Source organism: Girardinichthys multiradiatus, chromosome 7 (genome assembly GCF_021462225.1).
Source record: "Girardinichthys multiradiatus isolate DD_20200921_A chromosome 7, DD_fGirMul_XY1, whole genome shotgun sequence".
Taxonomy (NCBI): Eukaryota; Metazoa; Chordata; class Actinopteri; order Cyprinodontiformes; family Goodeidae; genus Girardinichthys; species Girardinichthys multiradiatus.
In genome coordinates, this window is record NC_061800.1 from 43,310,945 (window position 1) to 43,324,321 (window position 13,377).

General features: G+C 41.5%; 1 protein-coding gene across 3 annotated transcripts; it reads right to left on the minus strand.

Annotated features, from left to right (window-relative positions):
* Positions 1 to 2,527: 2,527 nt before the first annotated feature.
* LOC124871984 (uncharacterized protein C21orf62-like) lies at positions 2,528 to 13,139 on the minus strand. 3 transcript variants are annotated; one of them, XM_047371636.1, is made up of 3 exons: positions 12,930 to 13,139; positions 8,571 to 8,694; positions 2,528 to 2,824 (listed from the first exon to the last, which is right to left on the minus strand). In XM_047371636.1, the coding sequence occupies exons 1-3, from the start codon at positions 13,093 to 13,095 to the stop codon at positions 2,797 to 2,799; spliced, it is 318 nt and encodes a 105-aa protein (XP_047227592.1). In that variant the 5' UTR covers positions 13,096 to 13,139; the 3' UTR covers positions 2,528 to 2,796. The 3 variants fall into 3 exon arrangements, with proteins under 3 accessions (XP_047227592.1, XP_047227591.1, XP_047227590.1); XM_047371635.1 differs by having other exon boundaries at positions 2,528 to 4,333; positions 12,930 to 13,080; XM_047371634.1 differs by lacking the exon at positions 12,930 to 13,139 and adding an exon at positions 8,776 to 8,936 and having other exon boundaries at positions 2,528 to 4,333.
* Between the last annotated feature and the right edge of the window lie 238 nt (positions 13,140 to 13,377).

Consider the following 13,377-nt stretch of genomic DNA (forward strand, 5'->3'; position numbering starts at 1 on the left):
TCCAATGGTCTGCTGTTCGTTTATCTATGGAGTGTTTACAATTACAAAGAGGTCTGAAACAGACGGCATTTACAAACTGCAGCTCCACACGCCTGATACATGCGCCAGTCCAAGCCCTTGCTTGACCCCTGTGGCTAGGTCGAGAGCAACCGTCTTGTCCTCTATGTTCATCGGACCTGCTGAACTCAGTGTGCTCTCCTGTTTATAAGAACGGTTGACCGGAAAAGGTTGTGGGCAAAGAAAATTTCTTAAAGATAAAGCATTGAAATTTAGCATATTTCTTGTGTTTTGCTGTGTTTGAGGTGCCTAACTGTCTGCGTGCTAACAGGCCACTGAGCCTGATTCTACAAAATTTGTTTTGGGTTGTGCTTCAAAATCGAAACTTTATTTCAATGAGTGGTTTAAACACTGATAGTCAGGTAACATGAGCTTGTTCAGTTTTATCGGTGATTCCACTTCCTCCCATCTCACTAACCTGCATAAAATATGTCCGCGTAGTCCTTACAAACATGCTAAATTGTGTCTCCAGAATCTCAGCTGCTAATCCTAAAGCTAAAAGTTCTGCTAATGTTAAGACGGTAGCCACCATTAGTTCTGCTGTGTTTATAACACAGCTTATTCTGTTCACACTGTGATCAGCTTGTAGCATGCCGCCATCTTGGTAGTCCGTCTCTTCACTCAATTTGTCACTGTTATAGGTAGTTAAAAAAACATTAAGAATCAGTTTTATAAAATGTTAATGATTGCTAATTCAGCAAATTATTTTTTTAAGTATAATTTTTTTAAATAGTTTTTTTTCACCTTCAGCATTGCATTGTGAACTGGTTGATACCCAAAGCAACTAGTTGATCACTTAGCAACTGCTGTTCTTTGTTAGCTTTTAAAGCTAATTTGGCCTCCTTTCCAATTCCTCAAAACAAAGTCACATTTTCACACTGAACTTTGATGTTACTGCATTGTTTTATTGATGTATTTGATCCTTTTTACTATTTTGTTTTTGAGTTTATTAGTTTTCCTTATTGTTTTCATTTCTCATTAGTAGTTTAACTGGAAGTTGAAATATTCTGTTTGTAAAATTTTGTGTTTGAAAGAGAAGTTGTTTGTGTTTATTCTGTTTATGCATGTAGGGCTTGCTGTTTGAGAACCCCAGTGTGTGAGCCCCCTCCTTCATATAATAATTCAATTCAATTCAGTTTTATTTATATAGCGCCAATTCACAAAACATGTTGTCTCAAGGCACTTCACAACAGTCAGGTTTATACATTCCAATTAGTCCTAACCATTGAACAGTGCAGTCAGATTCAGTTATTTATTCAAATTGGATAAAAAGTTTTTTTATCTAAGGAAACCCAGCAGATTGCATCCAGTCAGTGACTTGCAGCATTCCCTCCTCCTGGATGAGCATGTAGAGAGAGTGGAGAGGAAAACCTCCCTTTTAACAGGAAGAAACCTCCAGCAGAACCAGAACCAGGCTCAGTGTGAGCGGCCATCTGCCACGACCGACTGGGGGTTTGAGAGAACAGAGCAGAGACACAAAGAGAACAAAGAAGCACTGAACCAGGAGTACTTTCTATGGGAAGGAAAAGTAAATGTTAATGGATGTAGCTCCTTTAGTCGTTTCACCTAGAAAGAAAGAACAGATGAACTCTGAGCCAGTTTTCAAGGTTAGAGTCTGAAAGAGAGCACATAGAGTTAGTCACAGTAGAAGCTCAGTCAATCGCCATGTCTAGGAGAGAAAAAGGGTTAAACACTGAAAGACAGGGCCATGTGGATCATCTGTAGAAGGTGAGCATTAAGTTGTTGCCAGCAGAAGCTCGGACGATTCCCCTCTCCAGAAAGGTGTCACAGATAGACACTTAGTAAGGCCAGGTGCAGCTTCTAGGAAGAGAAAAGAGAGAGAACATAAAGTTAAAAACTGAAATAACAGCAAATAATGCAGAATTAGAGAGTAGTGTGAGAATGTAGCAAATGTACCACACCTCACATGGCAGGTATTCATAAAACATAACTGACAGAGACTGAGAGCTGCCTGGCTATTAATTCCTGATAATCAGGTTGTGCCCCGACTTAATTTACTACAATTACTTTGTTAATAATGACACTTAACCAAACCTGTTGTGCAGCCGTGAGTTCATTGCTTTTTCTACGTTTGATTTCACCAAATGTTTAAGTGATTATCGAACATCATTTAATATTGTTGCCAGATGACACATAATCAAACATGCAGTAATCATCCAACATGTTACCCATTTGCCTTTTTAAATCCAGGTGGTGAGTGTTTTTTGGACAGGCGTGGAAAGTGAGGTGACGGAGCGGAGAAGCACATGCTACAGAATTGTTTTGACGTGTCCAAAACAATCTGTCATCGCCTGGCCTTTTCGGAGATCAATTTATGTATGTTACAGTATATTTCCCAGAAAGGTAAGTGCCTGGGCACTATTTAAAAAACACACCATATCTTTGTTTGAGTGCAAGGCAATGCTGTGGCAGAGTATTATTGCACAAAGGACCCAAAGGCAAGGAAGGAAAGGAAACCAACTTTATTAAATGGTAAGAAAAATATAAGATACTGCAAAAACAGAAAATCCAGAAACAAAGATCCAAAATTAGAAACTGAAAACACAATGTGTCAAGAACAAACTAAAGACAGCACATCTAGAGCTGAATTATCAAGAAGCAGATTGCAAAGAGGAACTGAACTGAGTCCGTTTTAAGAAACCAAGCAAAATGATAACGCTGGGATCCATCCATCCATCCATCCATCCCCACCTAATCCCTGGTGTCTATATGCAGTGGTCAGCAGGCGAGGCATAAACCAATAAACCTAAAACACAGAAAACTTGGTAGTGCATGACAAAAGACAGCAAATAAACCCCTAACTCGTAAACGGATAAACAGAGGCCAAACAGATGCATGAGGGAGAAGAGTGAAACATGATTACACACAGCAATGGGAGCAAAGATGACCAGGAAGCACTGGGAAAGATTTAAAAACCAGTGTACTCCTCTACATTACAACATGATTTAGACTTCTGTTAAGCTGTCTTTCAGACATCTTAGGCAAACTCAAGATGGGATGCATGTAAATGCTCGAGCTTTTTTATGTCGTACCATAGAATTCACATATGCAAAGCACTGGCTATTAGCAGAGGAAAGCAGTTTAAGCATTTCAGTTGAGCTTTGGTTTAAAAATGACAAATAAAATTATGAAAGATAAATAAAAACCTGCAACCCATGGAGAATATTTCCAAACTGATATTACTAGAGGAAGAATTTCAGTTATTCCTCTCTGAAAAAGGATGAATGCATGTAAAAAAATAAAAGTCTAATGATTAATTAGAAAAAAAAATGTCTTTAAAATGCCCTTTAAAGCAGATTTCTACTAAAATGACAGTGAATATAAAATATTCCAACCACTTGTGTACACCATCTTCCTTTCAAACTAATTCCCATGTATAACATCTCTCTGCAACTCTAACTGCAGCTGCAGCAGCGTGAACTGCCCTTGAGTCGGTCTGTTGATGAGAACGTTAGTATACAAATGTGATTAATGTCTTCTGTAAAGGTACTGAAGTGTTTTCCTTGGACTCCAGTGGATCATCAGAGGCATCAGAAGATGTCTGAGTTAATGGGAAAACCAAGTGTGGGAAGAACTGGGAGAAAGTATGGAGAGGTGGTCCGATAACGCTGTATGCCTTCAGAGCTGAGAGTCCGTTCAGCACTTCGACATCAACAAAAGTCATGTGGAGGGAAGGGGAGGAGTCCAGCTCCACTGCAGTGCCTGCTGAGGCTGAAACTCTGATTTCCTGGTTGGGATAAGGAGCTCCTGGAACGTCGCTGTGAACTCTGAGGGTCTGTAGACCAAGCAGAACAAGCTGCTGGCTCTGCAGGGGCTTCATTCCACAGAAGGATAACTGCAGATGAAAAACCATGCTGCTGTTCAGCAGCTCCTCCAACACCCAGAGGTCCCTCACCCACACAGTCACACCTCCTGGCTGCCTGAGGCTGGAGCGGGGAAGAGCCGACCGTGGAACGGTGTGGCATCGGCAGCAAGAGTTGGCCAGGGCCACGTCACAGCTCTGGATGGTAGCCGAGCAGCTGCAGTTCCGGAGGCTGGATCCGCTGTCGAACAGCAGTGTGGTGTTATCCTGCTCAGGAGCACCGTACAACGGGGCAGAAACCATCCTCTGACAGCGGGAGGTCAGCACGAACATCAAACACAGTGACCATGGCAACAAGGCAGAGCATGCTGTGTTTGGAGACATCTCCATGGAGACAGAGCTGACTACATCTTTACCGACTGGAAGCAGCTGAGCGTGGAGGGATGAGCCGAACTGGAAAGAAAACAGAGTAACCTTGAAGAACTTGAAAACTTGAGAATTTAAAATTTTAGAGCATATCTCAGCATAAAGAAGCCTTCTGTAACTTGCAGCAGCGTCCAGGCTGTATTTTACAACATGTGGCGACCAGCTCCAGATTAGTGTTCCTTTTTATTTCCCATCCAGCTCCGGCCCTCCATTTCACACATGCACACACACGTGCACACATAATTGAGCCACTTATTTGATTTTAATAGAGACCAGTCCTAGGCCGAGTTGCTGCCGCTGGCATGAGTTGGTGTGCCACGCTGCACATCAGCCAGCCACATTAACTGCCGCAAGGAGACTAAAACACAGGCTTCATTCAGGGAAAGTGGAAAAGGGGAGCGGCGAGGACACTGCTTACTTTTCCATGGTCTCTTTTTCTGTGAGAGGAGAACTTTCCAGTCTCCTGTTAATCCAACTTTCCCTGATTCTTAATGATGATCCTGTGTCCCTGTTTCAGTGTTTAGCTCATGTCTTTACCTAATGCATGTTTGTTATTCTGATTAAAGAAAAGAGCCTGATTACTTGGTAGCATTATTTTATACATGTTTCTGTCAAAGTTCTGACCATCATAGCAGTCTTTGGTCATTTAATAACTAAATGTGATTTTCTTGAGTCGATGTTGGGGTGTCTGAGCTGACTCTGCCCTAACAACCCTGTCATTAGATTTTAGACCTCCTCGAAATAAAAATATCTCACCCATAGATGTATTTAAATGACCAGAAGGAAAACTATACTAGCTCCCGTTGTGATTTACCACTCAGCTTTAACTTCACATCATGATGCATTCACTGAACCCCTTAAATGGGATATTTGGGGATTGTATGTGACAATTAAATTTTGACGTCTCAGCAAATTAACCCCAACATCAGAGAAATTAAAAGAAAACCCAAAAGTTCCACTCGAGACACCAGTCATCAGTTAGAATGTTAAATGTTAATGTTTCTGACAGGAGACTTAGAAAAAGTTTTAATATTTTCACTTGTTGAAAAGGGTAGAGAGAGAAAGTCTGACTCAGATTTACAACAAGAGTTCTGGAATAACTAGTTTGGACAGATGAGACCAATGATTGGCTAAAGTGCATAGCCCCATGTATGGAGAAAACCAAAAATCATACAACTGCCAGGTACGGTGGTGGAGGGTTGATGATCTGGGCTTGTTCTCAGCCACCAGACCTGGGCACCTTTCTGTTATTGAGTCAAGAATTCCTCTGTAGAGTTAAATGTGAGCTCATCTGTCGGACCACTGAAGCTTGGCCCAAAGTGACGGATCATTGATAGCCATCCAGTGAAGAAGGAGCACAGCTGAAGAGCTGAAAGTTCTTGATTTCCTGGTTCATCTACACCCCAACTCTCATCAGTGGTTATTGGATGCACACATTCCAGATTCTGAATACATTCACAACTGTAAACACGTGTTTTTATTCAAGAAATGCCATCAAGAACACAACAAGGAGGAGCTCAAATATCTTGATGTCTTCTTGGTGACTTGCTTAGTTCCTCTCAGTCTGAGGCCATGGTTCCCAACCAGAAGAAGAAAGTTTAATGGTGCCTTCAGCTCAGGAATGTGTCTCTGCCTCAGGAGTAATGTCAGGATGTAGCATTAGAAGAAATGATAGCTGGAACTGATCTACGTCTCCATTAATGAAACCATTGCTCCAGTCTGTCATGATGAAGACGAAGGTGAGTGAGTTTAAAGATGGTCCAAATACGTCCCTACCCTTGGCCGTGGACATGGGATGTTGATCATAACTGACAGAACAAGATCCTTGATACAGTCAGCTGAAATGAGATTCTTCTGTTAAGAGTTCTGCTTTAGAGAGGTGAGCTAAATCATCCAGCAGAACTTGAGCTGAGTAGAGCTGCTGCTTTTTTACATCCAACGAGATCATCTGAGGTCATTTGAACACCTTCCTTTAAAGGTTTTTGAAATATGTCCAACTAGGAGTAGATCTAGAGCTCACTGGAAACACTTTGAAATCCCCCAGGAAGAACTACAGAACGTCTGTTGGAGGAGGGATGTCTGGGTTTCCCTCCTAAACATGATACCTTTACAGCCCAAATTTGGATAAGCCAAAAAATACAGTTCAGAGAAATCTTTCGAGTCTAAAACTAGTTTGGAACCTGTTGGAGCTTCCATGTTGTTTCCATGTAGAACTGTGAAAAGGTCCGGTTCTGTGCTTCTGTTAAGAATTTTGAGTCTTTTCAACCATTTTTGAGGAGATTTAGAGAATTAGCTTTCAGAAGCGATCAGAACCGGAACATTTACTGCAGATAGTTCTTAGACAGGGCTCTCTTTTAATTGACAGAAAGGGGTTTGAGGGTATATTTACCAGAGTTTAATAAGAAAGTAAAATGACTGACTTGAGGCTAAATTAAAGGTTGCCATCTAATTCCCAGACCTGGAAGCATGAAGCAGCTTACCGAAATAAGTGTGACCTCAGTGAGTTTGGTTTACAGAAGCAGCTGCCCCTCATGCAGCCAGCCTCGGCCGTCTTACCTCACTGTTGATGTTAGTCATCGTCTTTTCAGCTGTTCCAGGGGCCGGGCTTTCCCACACTTTATGTCATTAGCCTTCACTTAGCATCTGTTATTGTTGTCTCTACCACTCCCCTTCATCATCTTCTTCCTCTCTTTCTAAACTTCCTTCTCTTCATCTCATCTAAAAGGATTCTAAGGGACTAACAAAGATTAAAAATTGACAGTGTTTTAGTGACATCCTGATTACACGCGTCCCTTTTATTTTATTTTGAAGGGGCTTGGCAGAGAAAGCTTTAGTTGAAATGATTGCTGACATTATTCAGGCTGGTAGAAATGTGTCGAACATCAGACACAGATGGAAAACAGGTGAATGAAGAGTTAATCAGACTGTGATGTGGCCGGTCCTCTACATGCTCTCAGCTTGCTAAAGGCGAGGCTTGATGCATTCCTGTGACATCATGCTGCACCACAATCACCCACTCTAATCCTCCTTTCGTCTTTGTCATTCTCAGCACCTTTGGTCCACCATTTCCATCTGTTTTCACACCCATAATCCCAGCTACATTGAGGTTCAGGTCCTGGTCCAACCCTCATTTCTTTCTGTTTCCCTTCCAAGCAGCCAGATCTGCTTGTAATATGTTAAAGTAGGATTTTGTTTTTGGATTCTGGCTATGGTCCAGTCCTTGTACTGATCCATTAACATCTAGCAGTTTATTTCTCAACCCAACTCAAGATCAGTGGATGTGATGCTGAGTTCTGCATCAGATTTCAAACAGATTATTGGTTCTGGACCTGACTCCTGAACAAAATAATGTTCTGAACAGATTCCCAGAGCTGAATAGAATCCTGACCTTGAACAGATTCCTGATTCCCAACATATTCCACACTTTGAAAAGATTTCCAATTCTTACCTGAATCCAGATTCCAAACCGGTTTCTGACCTTGAGAAGATTCTTCACATAATTGATTCCTGAACTCTTTCTTGTCTCAAAATAAATTCTTTATTCCTAATTCTCACTCTGAACGTATTCCCAACTATGAACACATTCCTGACCAGTTTCCTGAATCTAAACAGAAGTTCAGCTCTGAACCTGTTCTTTAGTCTGAACACTCTTGATCAGCAGCTCTTCAGGCTTTCTGGACTTTTTTCACAGGTTTCCTTTGGAGTTTGGCTGCTTTTTCACTCAGTTTCACAACAGTTCTTGTTCATGGGCACTTTCAAAGGAGCGTTTGTTTGTTGGGTCACTTTGACCTATGAATCATTCTCTCAGAAAAAAACGATGTTTTCACCTGCTGCTCACGCTCTCGGACCTCACCTAACATCTTTTTTCATTAGTCCTAATCAGTCAGACTGCATTTGAGTGTCACTTTGAATGTTGCAGCTGCAGAAAATTAGGTTTTTATAAAGGATGGTCCAATGTTTGCAGAATTAAATTAATGACGGAATGTAGGAAGCACCGATTATACTTTCATTAACATTTACAAAATAAAAACATCTCTTTTTAATGCAGTTAAAGAGTAAAAAAATTGACTGCACGTTCCTATGATGTTTTCTTCACAGAAGCAGTTAGCTGTATATTCTCTATTCTCTCTCACTTATTCTGCCGAACAGCAATGAGGATGATGCTCTTTGCCTTGAGAACCAGAAGGTTTAAACAAACACATTTGTCTTTAAAACAGGAACATTTCTGAGCTAAAGGTCTAATGTTAATGGTAGTAAAACTTACTCTGCTGGCTCAGGATTGACTGTTGCAGCCATCTGCTTCCAGGCAGATCTATCCGGCTTCCACTGGTGCTGAGAGCAGTTTCCACATTTTTCCAGGGTTTGGCTGGGGAAAGTCATCTGAACGTCTGCAAACACAAACAGAGGAGCTGTTCACAACAAAGGAAGGCGGAGAGAGCAGAAAGAGGGAGAGGATAAAGATGTTTTACTTTGTGAAGCCGGGAGAGAAACATTCCTGACCACATGTGTCTGTATGGAAAGCTTTCTTTCCATTTTCTCTGCTGCCCTCTGTTTTTTCACCGCCTTTTCTCCTCCTCTTTTGGGAGACACCTCCCATCCTCCAACCCAGTGATTTTCTTCCTCCGACAGTGAGAGTTTCTTTTGAATGCCATCTGGTGGAAGGAAATTTATTACCGTGATAATTTCTGCACACTTTTATGTGTTCCAGGTGAGATTCCTTGACGAGGAGAAAGTGATCAAAAGGGGGAGGAATGTGGTGAAATTTCCAGAAAACCTTCGTATATCAGTAAAAACCTATGAACACATCAAAGAAAGTGAAGTGAAAACAGGAGATGCTCAGAGGCACAGAAATTTCTAAAAAAATGTCCATGGTGGTGTAGTTAACACTGTAGCATTGCAGCAAGAAGGTACTTGGTTCAAATCCCAGCCTGAGAGGGTTTCTGCATCGAGTTTGGATGTTCCCTCTAAGCATTTCTGGGTTCTTTAGCTTCCTGCCATTGTCCAAAAACTTGACTGTTTGATTAAAATCTACTTTTATTTACTGTTAATTGCCCTAAAGTGCTTGTGTGTGTATGTGCATACATGACCGTTTGTCCTGTGTGTCTCTGTAATGGACCAGGAGCCTGTCCAGGGTGACCTTGCTTCTCACCCAGTGATTTCTGGAGACCCGCGATAAGACAAGCGGGTCTAGACAAAGGAAGGTAGAGAGAGCAGAAAGATGGATGGATGGATGGAGGGATGTCCATCCAATGAGGAACACTAAAAACGTCCCTAAAACCTGCTAAAACAGTGCTTTTAAACCCTGGGGCTCACTTTGTGTATCTGCTAGAGCCCAACTGATTCAAGTGTTTGCGCTACTTCCTCAGCATGCCATCAAGTGCTGCTGATGCCTGGTAATCATGTATTTATTTAAGTCAGGTGTGTGGCATCAGGGAAACCTGCAGGACATGGTACCCTGAGAACCAGGAGTAAAAACCACTCTCCTAAATGATACAAAATCTGTTTAGATTCAGATTTCTCTTAACATGAAGAGGAATCCTGTAAACACATCCATGGTGTTGAAGGAAGAGATATGAAAACAGTTGATACCAAGAGTCATAAATGAAAGTATGAGACAGAAACCCTCACTGTCTAAGCATTAGGCTGCACGGTGGTGCAGTTGGTATTACTGTTGCAGAAATAAGGTTCTGGGTTTGAATCCCACCCTGAGGTTTGTCTGTATGGAGTTTGCATGTAGACAGACTGTTAGCTTAATTGGTTATTACTTAGGTATGAGTGTGTGCATATGACTGTTTGTCTCTGTAGTTGACTGGCGACCTGTCCAGGGTTCACTCCGCCTCTGACCCAATTACCTCTGGAGGTAGGCACCACTGGGCCTTCACTGCCATTTTATGTGACAGACCAACACAAAGTAGTGCATCATTGTGAGGTGAAAGAAAAATGATTCATGGGTTTCAAATGTCTGTTACCAAAAACAAAAAGCTTTGCATTTGTATTGAGTCCAACCATCTTTTGAAAAACAGCTGCAAGTCTTTTAGTTTGTGTCAAGCCATTCCCCTGTAGCTCTGGTTGTAGGTTTTCCTCCAGAGTTGTCCTGTATTTAGCTCCATCCATCTTCTCATCAACTCCAACCAGCATCCCTGTCTGTAATAAATAACAGCATCCCTACAGCATGATAGTGTCACCCTAATATTTCACCTTGAGAATGGTGTGGGGATGTGCAGTGCTGGTTTTCCTCCAGAATACAGTTTTTTTTTTTTTACTCAACAGGGTTGGGAGAAAGTTCTCCACAACGTTCTCCCTGACCTATCTGCTGTTCCCTTTTCTTCAGGTTTGTTCTCTAATATTTGCTAACAAACCTCCAAGGCCTTCACAGAACAGCTGGATTCATACAGAGATAACATTACACACCACTGGGCCCTTATTTATTAAACAGATCTGTGTCATTTTTGTTCCATTTCACAGTTCTTCACCTTGTTCTGTTGGTCAATCATATAAAATCCCAGTCAAAGGCATTTAATTCTATGGTTATAATGTGATAAAATGTAAAAAACATTTAAATACTTTTGCAAGGTCTTTTTTCTGTTGTTAAAGCTCATTTTTCTGTATTACACCATGACCTTTTGAAATACATAACTTCATATCAACAAACCATTGTTTTTTTTTATGAAATACTGGCCTGTTCTAGTTATAAAAGGTTCTTTTAGATGGTGGTCAGCTTGGAGCTTATGAATCCAAAGTCCGCTCTTGATCCTGGTTCCCATGTCTGCACCAGCATTGCTCTCTGAACCGCAAGTGTGATAATCCCAAACTGAATGAAATCTGTGAGCTGTGGTACGGATGGCGCTCAGGCTCCTGTCGGCTCTGATCCGAGAGATGGGCCGGATTTTGCTATTTGGATGACCTGCCTGTAAGTCTGTGTGCAATTTCATTAAACCTCAATGTACTCACCATGCGGCCTCCTTGCCATGTTCTGTGCTCTGGTCCTACCTCCAAATCCTCGACCATAACAAGGGGACTAAAACTTGCGGCTCTTCTGACTTTCCATAAGGGCTCTTCATCGCTTTGGCTAAATAATAAAGAATCAAACTACACAAAAAGATTCTTGGAAACACAGTTTCAGAACCAGTTTTTCAAAAACACTGAAAGAGGAACAAGTGTTTTTTTGCATTAGGATGGTGATATTAATCAGCCATTTTTTCCCCCAAGTCAGTCTCAAGTCTCATTTTCTCATCAAACCCATGACATTCGTCACCTCTCACCCTGCATCTCTGTAGCTTACTGTCACCCTTGTAATGACTGCGCTAATACCTGTTTATCCCTGTCTTCATGTTATTACTCCTTTATTAGACACTGCTCAAAGAAATGAAAGGAACACTTTCTAATCACCTGTCCAGGGTGTACCCCGCCTATAGACTGCTGGATATAGGCACCAGCTCCCCCATGACCCACTATGGAATAAGCGGTAGAAAATGACTGACTGACTGACTTTCTAATCAGAGTATGATATCAGTTAAACGTCTGGAATTTTGATCTGGTCGGTTCAGTAGTAGAGGGGGTAGTTAATCAGTGTCAGCTGTTTTGGTGTTAATGAAATTATCAACAGGTGTACTAAAGGGCAACAGGGGCACAACCCCAAAAATAGGAATGATTTAGCAGGTGGAGGCCACTGCCATTTTCCTTAGTAATTTTTGGACTGTTTTTCTGTGATTTTGCATTTGACCAGGGTCAGTGTCACTACTGGTAGCATGAGGTGATGTCTGAATCCTATAGACGGTGCACATTCAGTCCCACTCCACCAGGATGCCACATAGATACATGTCATTGCCCGAAGGTTTGCTGTGTCTTCCAGCACAGTTTCAAGAACATGGAGGAGATTCCAGGAAATGCTGGACAGGGCCGTCAGAGGTCTTTAACCCATCAGCAGGACCGCTATCTGCTCTGAGTCCTGCAAAGTGACCTCCAGCAGGCCTTTAGCATGAATGTGTTGTGCAATCAGGATGCTTATATTATTTAATATTTAATTTAATAACCATTTGGTTGGTCAAGTATTGTCCTGGAAACACCAGCCTAATATGGCTGTGGTTTTAGGACAATAGACGAAAGAGTGAATCAAGCTCTGGCATTACTGAACAGCAAAACTCTGCACACATATGGAACAAATTCACTACAATGTCTATTTAAAATATAAGAATTTATTAACAAAACCAATTCAATTACAAGTTAATATATTTTAATTAAACTCTTTACTAGGCTTGAACAATCCAACTGAAACTACCAAGCAAAATGAATGAATAAAGAAAACTAATGAATTATGTACAAATAAAGGAACCAATAAAATTGATGATATGTGGATATTTATGTTTATAAACCAGGGTTTCTCTTGATGAAGTTGGAAATGAAGTTAAGTTAATTTTAGAACTAATTAAGGACATTAATGGTATGCCTTCAAACAACCAGTTAAAATGCAGAAGGTAAGTAAAACAGTAAGTATTTTAAAGAACTATTTGCCACATTAAAGAAAACATTTTTAGATAATTGATCTTAATGCTTTTTTAATGATGATTAATAGACCCGCTGTAAACGTTTTGAAACAACAGTTTTAAACCAAGTGAGAACATACCCTGAGATGACCACATGGGGGCAGCATTGGCCTGATGAGTCACACCTGATCGCTCTCTGTGTCTCCCTGGGTCTGGGTCTGGGTCTGGGTCTGGGTCTGGGGGTTGGAGTGTTTCAGAGTTGGTGAGAAGTCCTCTGGTGAAACCTTCTCGCTCTGCCTGAAGCATCTCTGCCGTCGCAGCTGCAGGTCCACGGTCTGCAAAGAGCTCAGCGTACTGAACCACACTCAGACTGCTCGGGTTTTAAGAACCTTCTCTGTGTTCCTGTCACCACCCTGCCATTGTCCCATGAACACACACCGGGGTCAGATCAAATCTAAAGCCAGCCATGTATGTTCCCCTCAGATGTTCATCAGCTTGTAGAGAAACTCAGCAGTTTAGTTTTGCGTTTAGTTTGTCGAGGTTTTTAAGTCACGCTGTCCCTGCAGGTTGTTGCTAGTTTAGACTGCT

What these genes read in the sequence shown, in the direction of transcription:
- LOC124871984 (XM_047371635.1), bottom strand. Translation starts at nt 4,270, where the DNA reads ATGGAGATGTCTCCAAACACAGCATGCTCTGCCTTGTTGCCATGGTCA.